The sequence below is a fragment of the Thamnophis sirtalis genome, unplaced genomic scaffold (assembly GCF_051295495.1).
Source record: "Thamnophis sirtalis isolate CommonGarterSnake01/CBP01778 unplaced genomic scaffold, rThaSir2_p1.2 scaffold_12, whole genome shotgun sequence".
NCBI classification, from domain to species: domain Eukaryota; kingdom Metazoa; phylum Chordata; class Lepidosauria; order Squamata; family Natricidae; genus Thamnophis; species Thamnophis sirtalis.
Window position 1 is genome coordinate 23,163,441 of NW_028261392.1, and position 15,822 is coordinate 23,179,262.

Below are 15,822 nucleotides of genomic sequence, written 5' to 3' on the forward strand. Positions count from 1 at the left end.
CTAGAAATGAATAAGGTGATCTCTAGAAGACAGCAGGTCATGCCAAACAAATCTTTGGCTTTTTTCCATAACGCAACTAAATTAGTGAATCGAAGAAAATTTGTTGATATAGTATACTTAGATTTCAGTTCGACATTTTATAATATAGACCACAGCCTGTTTTTGATAAAGTAGAAGAATGTGGGATAGATAGTACCACCACCATCACAATCACCACATGGATTCACAATTGACTGCCCTACCGCACTCGGTATGTGATTCTCAATGGAACTATAGTATATCTACATGGAGGGAAACATATAATGGGACACCTCAAGGTTCTGTCTTGAGCCCACTCCTCTTCAACATCTTCATAAATGATCTAGATGAGGGACCAGAAGGGGAACTCATCAAATTTGCATATGACACCGGGCTGGGTGGAATTGCTAACATTTCAGAAGATAGACTCAGCATTCAGAAGGTTCATGAATATTGGGCCCTAGTCAACAAAAGATGCAGTTCATTGGTGAGAATAATAAGGTCCTGCACTTAGACAGGAAAAACCAAATGCACAGCTACATAATAAGTGATACCTTGCTCCAGTAGTAATTGTGGGAGGGATGTCCCATCACTTAAGTAGGAACCAACAGTGTGTTGCAGCTGCCAAAAAAGCCAATGCAGTCCTGGGCTGCATCAACAGAGGGACAGTGTCAAGCTCACGAGAAGTCATACTACTGCCTTATACTGCATTAGTAAGATGACACAAAACTCTGTCCAGTTCTGGCCACTATGATACAAAAAAGATACAAGGCCTAGAAAGAGTGCAGAGAACAGCAACAAAGATAATAAGGAGCCTGGAGGCTAAACTGTATAAGGAACTAACGGAAGTAGCCTAACAAAGAGAAGACTTAGGGGTGATATGAAAACCATCTTCCAATACTCAATGGACTGTCTCCAAAATACCTGAAGGTAGGATAAGAAGCAACGGGGGGAAGCTCATCAGAGGGGGACCCAACTTGCAATTAAGGAGAAATTTCTTAATGGTGAGAACAGTTAACCAGTGGAACAGCTTGCCTCCCAGAATTATGGGTGCTCCATCACTGGAGGTTTTAAAGAAAAGATTGGACAGTCATTAGTCAGGGATGGTGCAAGATCTCCTGCCTGGGACAGGGAATGGGACTAGAAAACTTCCAAGACGCCTTCCAGCCTTAATATTCAATTTGCATTTCTACTTTCATTACATGTCCAAAAGATATAAGTGCCTATATAATTCAGGAAGTCAATCAGTAACTTGCCCCCAAATGAAAGATGTCCATCCTTTCCCAATTATCCAACCTTCCTTTCCTCTAGCTTTGTGCCTTCCTGTCACTACTGCACAGACCCATCCTATCCATTGTCACTGCTAGGCATATCCCCTTGTTCCATGTCATACCTAGCCAGCCCACCTTCTCTCTGTTCAAACTTATGTATTCTGCTATTTCAGATTATCTTTCCTTTACTCTCCACCCAGGAATATGTCTGCTCAAGATCTCTGCTTAGACCATGTATGTGTATTCCTGATCCATGCTCAGGCAAAATATGCATATACAATAGTTCACACAATCCTGCTCTCCATCCATTCTGCATGTTGTGCATCATCAGTCTGGTTTATCATATTTTTTTGTAGTTTTGCATACTCTTAACCACCACAAATACGTAGGTGTTAATTATGTCTTGGAGTGCAATAAGAAAATTTCTTGTGCTAGTGTTTGGTTATATGCAAAAGTTAAGATTCCCATGGTCAAATTGTATGTTTTGATGAATGAAATTTGACACAACCTCTACATATTAAGTTAAAAATAGCACTTGGCAATAACGATAGCACTTAGACTTATATACCACTTCAAAGTGCTTTAAAGCCCTCTCAATGCAGTTTACACAGTCAGTCTATTGTCCCCAACAATCTGGCTCCTCATTTTACCCACCTGGGAAGGATGGAGAGCTGAGTCAAACTTGAGTGGTCAGAATAGAAGGAATCAAACTGCTGACAGTCAGCAGTCAGCAGAATTAGCCTGCAATACTGCATTCTAATCACTGTACCACCATAGCTCTTAAAATGACATAGTTCTGCAAATTTATTATATGCAATTATTTACAGAGAATAAGAAAAGAGTTAATATAGTACACTTGGACATTAGGACACACTTTCAGCTGGTAATTATGACATCTCCTTTGGCAGAAATCACAGTTTCCAAATGTTTCTGTAGTGAGTAAGAATCTTTCTGCTCTTTTGTTTTCATTTTTTTTAGTTTATCAAAATATTAAATACAAAAGAAAATAAAAAATAAAAGGAAACTAGGAGAAGGAAAAAGGGACGGGAAAAGAAAATGTAAGGTAAAAGTGGGGGAAAGAGGGTGTTGACTCTTTTGTTCAGTAGAAGATAATAATATTACAGCCTCAACATTTTACTTTTACACATTAATATATACTAGCTATTTCTATAACAACAAATCTATCTAATCAGCAAAACCAAAATCAAAGTTTATTTTTTTTATCACAAGCACAAAATCCAGAAGCTATTTCCAAATAAAAAACATAATTAAACATGTTTTATCTTCTTTGAATAGAGCAATCAATTTAACCATCCTTGCTTTTTCTTCCTTGCTGTGGAAATTATATATTTCTGTTTGCACTTAATAGTCCTTAGAAACATTATAAACTATTACCATTTATGTTAAATTCACTATATTCTTTCAGATTCTTTAACCCTTTTCAAGAGGAAAAAAAACACTTTTCATCCATTTTAAAACACTATACTTTTCTTTAAAAACATTTTCAAAATCAGTAAGTTTTAATATATCTTTTTAAACTGCCTCTTAACATCCATACTTTAAAATTCATTTTCAGTAATATTTTGCAAGCTTTAAAAATTACTCAAAAATCATACATGAAAGAAAAAACCATTTTCAAACTCACGTTATAAACACAAACAAAACATAAGCTGCATTAAAGCTTTCTTTCAATTACATAGATTAGACTAATGAAAATCCAACTCCAATTCACTAATTAAATTTAAATAACTCCAAGTTATCCTCAATAGAATATTTTTCTTGTTTAAAGACTTTAAAAAATTTTAAGTTAATACATCTTTTTTTAACTACCTATTAACAGACATTTTCAAATACAATTTCAATAAAATCTTACAAGCTTTAGGAATCCCTTAATATTATAGATATAGATAGATATACATATATATAGATATTCAAACCACTTTACATTAAAACTTTCAATTACATATATCAGACTGATAAAAGCCTATCCTAATTCTAATTAACTCATTAAGTTTAAGTCACTTGTCCCAGTTTATCTTCAGAGAATAAAAATTTTTCTTTGGAATGTCTATCAAGTAATTATACATTCTCATTTTCTCAAGAATTTCTCTCTTTATGCCTTTATAATATTTTTATTAATTTATAATGTAAAATGCAAAAAAAATAGTAGGAAAAATAGGGAAGGGAAAGGGAAGGGAAAAGTGTAGAAAAAGGAGGAAAAAGAAAGTAAAGGCATTGACTTCCAATTCCCTTTGGCACAGTAGAATAAGATAATAACATCAAAACTCAAGTTTTTATTTTAACATAGTATAAACTTGCCATTGTTATAAGAACAGACATATCTAATCATTAAAACCTAAAATCAAAGTTTCATTTTTTTCCACGCCAAGCAAGAAATTACCTCAGTGGTTTGGCAGATTCCTATATATAATTGCAGACCAAGCTACAAATTACTTAAAAATAATACACTAAAACCACAACTTTATACCCTTATATTTCTCCATCAAAGTTGGGAAAAAATACACCACACTTCCTTATTTTAGCTTTCCTTCAGCAGCCTTCTTCCTTGTTGTTTAAGAATAAAGAAATCCCCAAAATGGCACAGATCTTCACACACTATGTTAAATCATAAATTTTGGTTCATAAACTGCAATGGCTAGGTTTATTGCAGGCAAAAAATGAAGCGAAACATTCAACTAATACTTTTCTGTGTTAGTAAATTATTTGTCTTGCACACATACACCATATTAGCGCAAACATGCAAACACATATAGATCATGCAAACAGTTTGATTAAAAGATCTAAGAAAGATTATTTTTTTAAAAAACCACATACCAGGGGAGGGGGAAGCAAGTGTTTATTTTTAGTATTAAATTATATGGTTCGTTTCTTAGGATAATGTGTTGATCCAGTTTTATAAAATATGATTACAATCTGATATATTGACTGTCCTAGGTTATTCCAAATTCTGTCTTTATAGTGTATGTGAACACATAACAAGACTTTAGAATATAAACTTCAAACTACAGATTTTTTTTAAAAAAACAATAAAACAATCTGAAAGCAATCCAAAAAGTTATTAAAAACATGTTCTAAAAATCATTTAAAGTTATATCAGTCTTTTGTTTTGAGGTTAATTAATTGTAACTTGTAAGAAAAAAAATCAGCCTTTTCAGTCCAATCAAATCCAAGGAAAAGTGGTTATAATTCTGAAATAAAATCCAAATCAGGTGCTTTGTTTTTGAATATGCAATTTATTTCCAAACAACATTTAGCATATAAGATGAGATTAAATATCCATGGTTTGGTTTCTGATGCTCTTTGAAAATTAATTAACATTACTGTTGTTAAAAATTTGCATGCAATATATATTTTAACTTGTAAAAATCCTAAATGAAGTGAAGTGAATGCACTTCTATGTGCTATGTAGAATTTTTAAACTATTTAAAAAATAGAAAAGTAGTAGCATTGATAAAAATTAATTGTTCCAGTAGAATTAAATATTCCAATTAAATATTGCATTGAAAATCATCGGTATTTTGTTTTCTTGTCACAGATAATCCTGAAATAGTGAACAGGAATGGAATGGAATGTCAAGAGGCCTTGTTGAGAACAGCAAAGCATTGTTATTGTACATACAACACTGTCTCTTCCTTAACAGAATTGCCACAAACTGCATGCTGAGTAAAGAGTTTATTTATCTGGACAAAACACACTTAAGAGCTAGTGCTGCTATATCGTATATGAATATTAAGATGGTATGCTTAGTATATTCAAAACTAATCTAGTTAACTACCTGATGCCAGCTGTGATGGTTCAAGACATAAAAGGGTAATATTTTACTTTTAAAAGTTTTATATAACACTGTTTACTTCTTAGGAATATTGTCTTACCACCATAAAATAGTGAATGTAAGTAGTCCCATTCATGTATCGCAGAGTTCACAGTTTTATGACTCTTTCAATGTTAGCAATAACTGATTTACATTGGCCACTAAATCCAGAATCTAACTACATGAATAGTTTTCCATGGGAGCTGTTGCTTTGGTTGCATGTTTCTTCAACTGACCTCCCTGCACCCCAGTTTGCACAGAGAAATTATTTTGAAACTGGACTTTCAAAAGTACTCTGTAATGCTGCAAAGGAGAATCTGGTTCCAATGACGTAGGTCATAGGAATTTAAAAACAAAATACTTTGGGATATCAGTGCCACTAGTTGCACTATGATGATTGTTTGGTGACAAAATAAGTGATGCGGTGGTGAAATCACCACTAGAAGTTCCAGAGTAGTTTTCCTACCGTGTTTCCCCGAAAATAAGACCCCCAAAATAAGCGATTGGCCTTATTTTTGGGGAGGTCTTATTATTTTTGAGATGCAGGAGGCGGCAAGCATGGTCACCTCATGGCTGCTGCTGTGTTGTGCTGCTGCGGCAGTGAGGTGTGTCACTGGGCCTGCCACTCTTTTTGCAGCAGCCATTAGCGTGACAGAAGGAGTGCGGTGGCTAGGGTTGCAGGAACGGCCATTAGGGCAGGGGGGTTGCATGCGGCATGTTCCCCCTCCCTTCCCCCCCCCTCCGGCCTCGCTTCCTCACCTTGTGTTTTTTATGAGGCAAGCAACCAGAGGAAATGGGGACAGCCTGCGCATGTGTTTAAATATTTTCAGGGAGGTCTTATTTTCAGGGAAACAGGGTAGCTTGATGTCCTTCGGATAAGTAGGATTTCTCCTCTCTATGGTGCAACCACCATAGCCAATGATCATGCTGTGGGTAGGCGGGTGGTTGGGGAATCCAGGGAGTCATAAGAAACCTAGGTTGAGCACAGTCAATTGGATGAAGCTGAAACAGAAGATCTAAATCAGGGATGTCAAACTTGTGGTGTCACACCGTCATGTGAGATATTGTGACTTTTTTCCCCTTTGCTAAACTGGGAGTGGGTGTGGCCCGTGCATGATGCATCCAGCCCACGGCCTGTGAGTTTGACACCCCAGATCTAAAGCAAAAGTGGCAAACTATTGTCCATTTATGACTTATGGACTTCAACTCCCAGCATTCCTGAGTCAGCATGGCTAGCTCAGGAATTCTGAGAATTGAAGTCCACAAGTCATAAAAAGGCCAATAGTTCCTCACCCGATTTGAGGTAAAGCACAAATTGCAGCAATGCACACAAGCTGCTTTGGGATATGTATGGAGAAGTTATATGGAATCACAACATTCTAGAATTAAATCAAACCTTTGCACAGTATGATTTTCATACCCCTAACAAAAATCTTGACTATGTTATTTTACAAAGAGAGAATATTTTTTAAAGAAGTCTTTGCAGAAGTGCCTAAATTTTGTCACATAAAACTTGAAACTTAAGTGACACTGCAGTCTATATTTGAATCTATGCCAAGTGATTCAGCTTTCAGATTTGCAATCAGGTTACCAAAAATCATTTGTTATAAAATAACTTCTTCCCAATTAAATAAATGGGGCTTCAGATTATATAAGATTATATTAAATTCTATTTCAACTCAAAGCTCAGTGCAGTCACTGTAAAAGCTAATAAGTGACTTTAATATAGACGATTAGGAAATTATACAAAAGGATATAAAAAGAGTTTCATTTTAATTCATTGTTACTACTGCCATATTTTTAAAATAAAATTTAAAAAGATTACAACAAAGAGAAAGAAACTAGTTCTTTTAATTGTTTATTTAAAAGTTTATGTCACAGAAATGCAAAGTTATGTTTAATACAGCTATATTAAATACAGAATGTATTATATACAGCTGTATACTATATCATATACAGCACACATAGGGGCAAAACATTTTAATATTTACTTTTTCAAAACTGCATTGATTTTCAAAACAGTTGTACACAAATTCATTTGTTTGGAAGGTTGTACCAAATACATTACATTCAATGTTTTGTATATTGCACATTTATCACATAAATATATAGTTTTTAAATTAATGTTTCTAAACAAAAATTTGTCTAAAATATGCATAATTATTGGAAACATTTTCCCTTATGAAAATTATAAATGATTGCAGTATTTTAACTTAGGCTTTTCAAATTGAAATGGGTTTGGCAGCATTGCCTATTCTAAGGGACAGATCTACTAATTTATTTTTAATAACTTTATTTTTCAGTATTAATTTTGTGTTTCAAATGTCTAAATGTTGTTTATATTAACAGTAGTTTAATCATTTAAAGAGGAACACATACAGTACACCCAAAAATCTTATGGAAAACATGTTGTAATCTTGCATTTATTTTCATCTGAACTGCGAGAAAAATGTATGCAACTTTTGTTTTTACTTATAAATTTGTCATTATAACTTGTTTGTTGACTTGGCTGTTTACTTAACCTCTGTGCTAGTTAATAAGTTTTTAATGGTCCATTTAAATATTTGGTAGATGATTCAACAATACGAAATGGCAAATTATGTATGCTTAAAATATTTAAACTGTAGAAAAAATATATGAACATAATACATTTAAACAATTATTTTCTTAGAATCACTCTGATATTATTTACTCTATTAAGAAACAGACTTTTAAGACATTTGTGAATTTTCTTCCTGGATAAAGACTGAACAAAAGAAAATGTATTTTTAAAAGAATCAGAGAGATCCCCTCTGTTGGATATGTTCTGTTCCTACATTAATCAATATATTAAATTATTTTTTCCAGATAAAGATCAAGTTGATCTCCTTGGGGATATGTTGGAATAAGTGGTTTAGGTAGTTTTAAAGTATGTGTCACAGAGAATGTACAAATAATAAAAATGACATTGAATATGATTGATACCTATACAGTCCACTTTTGAAAATATAGCCCTTAAATTGTCCCTCACCTACCCTGTTACAGATTTTTAAGGAAACATTGCTCCATTTGTCTTTGCCACATTATGGTCAACAATTCCATTTTTATTCTGCTCTAATTCCACCTTCATGAACAGGTTGTTGTCCTTTTTTATAAGCATATTAACATTCCTCTGCTTTGAAAAGGAAATATTACTTGATTTCAGTCCTATCTAGGTTATTTTAATCTTCAGGCATTTGCATGGAAGGACTGTACTCACTTTAACAAGTTTCTTAATTTCACCAGTTTCTAGATTTTGACATTTAAACAAAACCAAATTAAACTTCATTCTAACATTAGCTTTATATGAGATCACCAAACAAGTTCTGACTTGTATGTATTTGTGGGTATACATGTGCACACACATGTACATATACTGTACATGCTAAACTAATCGTGAATGTGTATGTCAAATGTAATGTCCAATTGCAAAAGTAACTTATTTCTATTAGTTTCAGCAAGACCATCTAGGACAGCCGAAATTATGAAAGTATAGGCTTGGCCCATATATATATATATATATATATAGCTATTTCCAAAGAAAAAATTACTAGTCTGAGCTCTATTCTTCTCATATTCACCATAATTTATTTAATCCCTATGCTTCTTGCTCTCTCTCTATATATATATAATTTTCTTTGAAGCAAATTGACCAATATAATATGCTAAACTAGAAATTGGAGCATAATTTCATATTATTTGAGATATGCCTATACTTTTTGTAAGGTCTTCATCAAAGTATCTTAATCTGTCTACTCTATACAAAATTATTTACACTGCTAACAGTTAAATAAATCCCTCCTATTGATTCATGTCATTAACTATATAGTAGCATACATACCCATTTATAAGTGTGTTGAGGTATAATTTAATTACCTATGTACAACCATGAAAATAAAAATAAGCCTTTTAAAATCATGCCAGTATATCAGTGTTCTCTATGAGACAGAGAAGCAAAAAGCTTGAATGGAAATATGCATCTGTTTTTGCTTGTTAAAACAAATAAATAGGAAACTTACCAGTGGTTTGCTTTCAGACAGTAGTGCCAGATATACTTTGTATTTTCAGTTCACAGTGGAGCAACACCATATAGTATCAAACTTATGTAAAACAACACCTTGTTCCCTCAGTTTTGTTGCTTGATACCAGCTATCTCAAAGTACTTTAAAGTTGATAATGCTCTTTGAAAGGAAAAAATGCATTGGAACTGTCAGAGGTTATCATTTCAAAAATTGTGGACATTGTTTGGCTCAATTGGCATTGAATGTTCAATCTAGGGGTGTCAAACACAAGGCCCATTGGCAGGATCTGGCCTGTGGGGTGCTTAAATCTGGGCCACCCTGGAAACAGTGAAGGACCAGCCCACGATGCCCCTGCCAGCAAACACAAAGCTTGGGAGGGCTGTGCACGGTCCTCTCAAGCTACATTTTCACTGGCAGAGGGTTGCAGGAGGTCATCGCAGATGAAAATGGCGCTGTGGAGCCCATTTTCACTGGCAGAACACTCAGGCCACCACAGGCGCCCCCAACATGAGTGATTTTGAGCTGGCCATGCCTCCCACCTCCAAAGGTCAAACACAACCCTCAATAAAATCAAATTTGACACCCCTGGTTCAGTGGGTTTGTGCCCAACGTCTATTGCATATCTATCACAGTCCTGAAATTTTAATGAGTCTTCACTTTGGCCAAGATAGATCCATTGTCCTCTGCTGTCTTGTTGGAGCACTATAAAAATATTCAACTTCATTAATGTATACTTGGGTGTGAGGGGGAGGGACAACCCACTGGAATCTCTGGGGGTTTTTTATTGGAGGACTTGATGAGCTAAATAGGAACATATCATTTTGGAGGTCTATGCTGTTGTTAAGAATTGACACTGACTTGACGGCATGTAATCAGTCCAGCAATCATATCACCATTACATTATGATTTTATTGTGCTTTTTTACAACAAAACAATAGAAAACTCTGTCACTAATCTTCAGGATTCATATAACTACATTCATCAGTATGATTGCAAAAGAATCCAGAGATCACAGAGAGATATATGAATGAGATGTCATCCTGTAGAGTACATAACCGAACTGTTGGTTAAAGTATTTCTTATATACCTTAAATATAAAGAAGCATTAATTCTTCTTCTTAATGGCTTCTTAAATACAGGTGGTCCTTGACTTAAAGACCACAATTGGGCCCCAAATTTCTGTTATTAAGTGAGACATTTGTTAAGTGAATTTTGCCCCATTTTACAAACTTTCTTGCCTCAGTTGTTAAATGGATCACTGCAGTTGATAAGTTAATAACCCAGTTGTTAAGTGGATCTGGCTTCCCCATTGACTTTGCTCGTCAGAGGATTGCAAAAGGTGATCATATGACCTTGAGACACAGCAACAATCATAAATACAAACCAGTTGCCAAGCAGAACTATTTAACTCATTTTTTGCATCTGTCTTTACACAAAGGGACAAAACAGTCCAACCTATCAAAAACAGCACCACAAAAATCAGATTAGGAACACAAGTTGAAATAGGGAAGAAAATGGTAAGTGAGCACCTACCCTAGGTATCTACCCTAGATGAGTTCAAATCACCAGGACCGGATGGATTACATAACAGGGTTCTGAAGGAACTATCAGACGGGATCTCAGAACCATTGAACTATATCTTTCAGAGATCCTGGAGCACCGGGGAACTGCCAGAGGACTGGAAATGAGCTGATGTGGTTCCCATCTTCAAAAAAGGAAAAAAAATAGATCCAGGAAACTACAGACCTGACCTAAATACCAGGAAAGATTCTGAAAAAGATAATCAAGCAACGAATTAGCAAACACCTAGAAGTAAACAAAGTAATAGCCAAAAGCCAACATGGGTTTGTCAAAAACAGATCATGCCAAACTAATCTTATTGCATTCTTTGACAAAGTGACAAATTAGTGGGCCAGAGGAATGCCATTGATATAGTTTACTTGGACTTCAGTAAGGCATTTGATAAGGTAGACCATAACCTACTACTAGATAAGAATGTGGGTTAGACAGCATCACCACCAGATGGATTTGTAACTGGCTAACCAACTGCACTCAACATATAGTCCTCAATGGAACTGCATCTACATGGAGGGAAGTATGCAGTGGAGTACACCAAGGTTCTGTTTTAGGCCCAGTACTCTTCAACATCTTCATCAATGATTTGGATGAGGGAATAAATGGGGAACTCATCAAATTTGCAGATGACACCAAGCTGGCAGGAATAGCAAACATTCCAGAAGATAGGCTTAAGATACAGAAGGATCTTGACAAACTTGAACATTGGGGACTATCTAATAAAATGAAATTTAATGGTGAAAAGAGTAACGTTCTAAATTTAGGCAAGAAAAACCAAATGCACAGGTACAATAAAGGTGGTACCTTGCTCAATAGTACTAATTATGAGAGGGATCTTGGACTCTTAGTGGACAACCATTTAAATATGAGCCAGCAGTGTGCAGCAGCTGCCAAAAAAGCCAACACAGTTCTAGGCTACATAAACAGAGGGATAGAATCAAGATCACGTGAAATGTTAATACCACTTTATAATGCCTTGGTAAGGCCACACTTGGAATACTGCATTCAGTTTTGGTTGTCACAATGTAGAAAAGATGTGGAGACTGTAGAAAGAGTGCAGAGAAGAGCAACAAAGATGATTAGGGGACTGGAGACTAAATCATGAAGAACGGTTGCAGGAACTGGGTATGTCTTGTTTAATGAAAAGAAGGACTAGGGGAGACATGATAGCAGTGTTCCAATATCTCAAGGGTTGCCACAAAAAAGAGGGAGTCAGACTATTCTCCAAGGCACCTGAGGGTAGAACAAGAAGCAGTGGGTGGAAACTAATCAAGGAGAAAAGCAACTTAGAACTGAGGAGAAATTTCCTGACAGAACAATTAATCAGTGGAACAGCTTGCCTCCAGAAGTTGTGAATGCCCCAACACTGGAAGTTTTTAAGAAGATGTTGGATAGCCATTTGTCTGAAACGGTATAGGGTTTCCTCTCTAGGCAGGGGGTTGGACTAGAAGACCTCCAAGGTCTCTTCCAACTCTGCTATTGTATTGTAAGTCTTCTTCGGGAGAATAAAAAAGGAGTTTGGAAATGAAGAAGGCTAAAAAATAAATAGACAATATATTTAGATAGAGATCTGAAATTTTGATCACATGATTATGGGGATGCTGCAAAGGTTGTAACTGCAAAAAAATGGTCATAAGTCATTTTTCAGCGCCATTGTAACTTTGAATGGTGACTAAACAAACTGTTGTAAGTCAGGGACTACCCTGTTTCCCTGAAAATAAGACCTAACTAGAAAATCAGTCCTAGCCTGATTTTTCAGGATGTTTGTAATATAAGCCCTGCCCCCTCAAATAAGTCCCAGTTAAGATTGTATGCCAGATGGGTGCATTTAGTACCGTATTTCCATGAAAATAAGACCTAACCAGAAAATAAGCCATAATGCATCTTTTGGAGCAAAAAATAATATAAGACCCAGTCTTATTTTCAGGGAAACACAGTACCTATAGATTCCTTGGAATCTAGCTATACATTTGGTAAATAATTATACAGTAAGGGATAAATCTAACCATTAAGACATCAGAAATATCCTTCTGTAAGATTTGCCTAGTTCTATTTTCCAAGTTCCAACTGCATGCATTTGGAAAACATCCAGGCAAAGACCCCCTTCTGTGACCAGAAATTCTACTTCTGCTGCTTCTGAACCAGTTGTCAGAATTAGGAGCCACTGAAAGCTTTTATTCTTTAAAAAATAATAATGGGTTGCTTAGCCATGAGAGCACTTACCTTATGCCACAACAGCCACAATAGCTCAAGAGATTTTGAGGAACGGCTTTCTCAGAATCTTTCTGAAAATTCAAATATGCAATACCTATTGGTTGGTACCTTCTAAAAGCGTGGAAGAACTTACAGAAGCCACGTTCCTTTTCAGCAAGGCTCATGTTTGCTTGCCTTTTTTTCAATAGCACTTTCACCAATTTTCCGTGAACTGTTGTGAAACAGTTCAACAGTTCAACACAGTGCGACACAGCCATTCGCCCATGAGGCTGTGCCTGGCTCTTTGGGAGCCTGCTTGCAAGAGAGCAGCCACCCAGCAACCCCGCTCTTCAGCTGGGAGGTATCCCGAAGGCGCCAAGCAATGCGATCACCTTTGCCTCCCCCCCAGTTCCCATGGCTTGGCACCTTTGGGATACCGCTAGGTTGGTGAGCGGTGCTCTGACTGGCCGGAGGTGGGGGGTTGTCCAGGAGGCTTTTTTGCGGGGGAGGGCTTATATTTTTGCCCACCAGAAAAATGTGGCATGGCCTTATTGTCAGGACATGTCGTATTTTCGGTAGGCAAAATCATATCAGATACATGCACAATTAGCAAAAGAGAATACACTCTCTCCACTTCTCTCTATACACCAATGACTGCATCTCAAAAGGTCCCCCTGTTAAAATACTGAAGTTTGCAGATGATACAACAGTGATTGGTCTCATTCGAGACAATGACGAATCTGCATACAGACGGGAGGTTGAACAACTAGCCTTGGGGTGCAACCGGAACAATCTTGAACTAAGCAAACTCAAAACCATAGAAATGATGGTAGATTTTAGGAGAAACCCTCCTATACTATCACCTCTTACAATACTAGACAACACAGTATCAACAGTAAAAATCTTCCAGTTTCTAGGTTCTATCATATCACAAAATGAACACCTAACATCAAAAACATCATGAGAAAAGCACAACAAAGAATGTTCTTTCTGCGCCAACTCAGAAAGCTCAAACTGCCCAAAGATCTGGATTACTGTAACGCACTCTTCATGGGGCTGCCCCTGAAGAGTGTCCAAAGACTACAGCTGGTCCAGAATGCAGCCGCGCGAGCAATAATGGGTGTACCTAGATACACCCATGTTACACCTATCCTCCATGAGCTGCACTGGCTTCCCATTGGTCTCCGGACCCGCTTCAAGGTGCTAGTCGTTACTTTTAAAGCCCTACATGGTATTGGACCTGGCCGTAAAGCGACTAAGACCTGGCTGTTCCGGCAGGCCTGGGGCTGTTGATTAATTTCCAGCCCCACCTGATGGAATGGATGTTGTATTAATTTTTAACATTGTATTTTTTAAATATTTTAAATGTTTTTATTTGTTGTGAGCCGCCCAGAGTCCCAAGGGAGTCAGCGGCATACAAATCTTATTAAAGTTCAAAGATCTGCTGATTCAGTTCTTCAGAAGAATTATTGAGTCTGTCATCTGTACCTCTATAACTGTCTGGTTTGGTTCTGCAACCAAACAAGACAGACACAGACTTTAATGGATAATTAGAATTGCATAAAAAACAATTGCTACCAACCTGCTTTCCATTGAGGACCTGTCTACCGGTACTGAACAAGTCAAAAAATGGCTGAGAAAATATCTACAGACCCCTCACATCCTGGACATAAATTGTTTCAACTTCTATCCTCAAAATGACGCTATAGGGCACTGCATACCAGAACAACTAGACACAAGGACAGTTTTTCCCCGAATGCCATCACTCTGCTGAACAACTAATTCCCGCAACGCTGTCAAATTATTTACTAAGACTGTATTACTATTATTCTTCTCATCCTTCCTATTACCTATCATCTCCCACTTATGACTATAACCATGTTGCTTGTATTTTTACGATTTATATTGTTCTGTTTTTTTCCTAGTATCAGAGGTGGATTGCTCCCGGTTCGGCCCGAATAGTAGCGGCGGCAAAAGGCTCCGCCCACCCAAACCAGTAGTTAAAAAATTGGCAACCCACCACTGCCTACTATGATTTGGTTGCTTATTAGTAACCTATGACTATCACTAACAGAGGTGATATTCAGCAGGTTCTGACCAGTTCTGGAGAACCAGCAGCGGAAATTTTGAGTAGTTCAGAGAACCGGTAAATGCCATCTCTGACTGGCTCCGTCCCCATCTATTCTCTGCCCCCCGAGTCCCAGCTGATTGGGAGGGAATGGAGATTTTACAGTATCCTTCCCCTGCCACGCCCACCAAGCCACGCCCACAGAACCAGTAGTTAAATTTTTTGAATCCCACCACTGATCACTAAGTGTTGTATCTTATGATTACCTTTCTCCTCCCACTCATGACTATAACCATGTTGCTTTTATTTTTATGATTTATATTGTTCTGTTTGTTTCCTAGTATAATTTGATTGCTTATTAGTAACCTATGACTATCACTAAGTGTATCTTATGATTCTTGATGAATGTATTTTTTCTCCCCCCACCTTTTATGTACACTGAGAGCATATGCACCAAAGATAAATTCCTTGTGTGTCCAATCACACTTGGCCAATAAAAAGTTCTATTTTATTCTATTCTATAAAATCAACTTGCTATGTTAATTTTAACATATTTTTCTTGTAATAGCAGGGTTCATGTTTTGATTCTAACAAAAAAAAAATTAACCCAGGGAAGGACCAGGGAAGGGGGAAAATTGTAACCTTTGCACAAGAATATTCAGATCTGGCCTTGCTTTTGCTGCAACCACTAATCCTTAGTAAAAAAAATCTATCTTTTTAACCAAATGGAGTCGAGGCTCTTTCTTCCTTAGGGACCTAGCTCAGGCGGGTCTGACATTTTCTACGTTCTGGCAGTAATAAAATCAAGTTATTAAAATATCTGCC

The 15,822-nt window shown here is 36.5% G+C and overlaps 1 protein-coding gene across 10 annotated transcripts in view; it reads left to right on the plus strand.

Annotated features, from left to right (window-relative positions):
• The window catches only part of MBNL2 (muscleblind like splicing regulator 2), a 60,761-nt gene extending 53,144 nt beyond the window's left edge, over positions 1-7,617 (plus strand). For all 10 annotated transcript variants that reach the window (XM_014064566.2, XM_014064563.2, XM_014064567.2 and 7 more), the window contains one exon: positions 4,846-7,617. In XM_014064566.2, the coding sequence (XP_013920041.1) occupies positions 4,846-4,860 (15 nt within the window). In that variant the 3' untranslated portion in view covers positions 4,861-7,617. The remainder of the gene's footprint in view (positions 1-4,845) is intronic.
• The last annotated feature ends 8,205 nt before the right edge of the window (positions 7,618-15,822 follow it).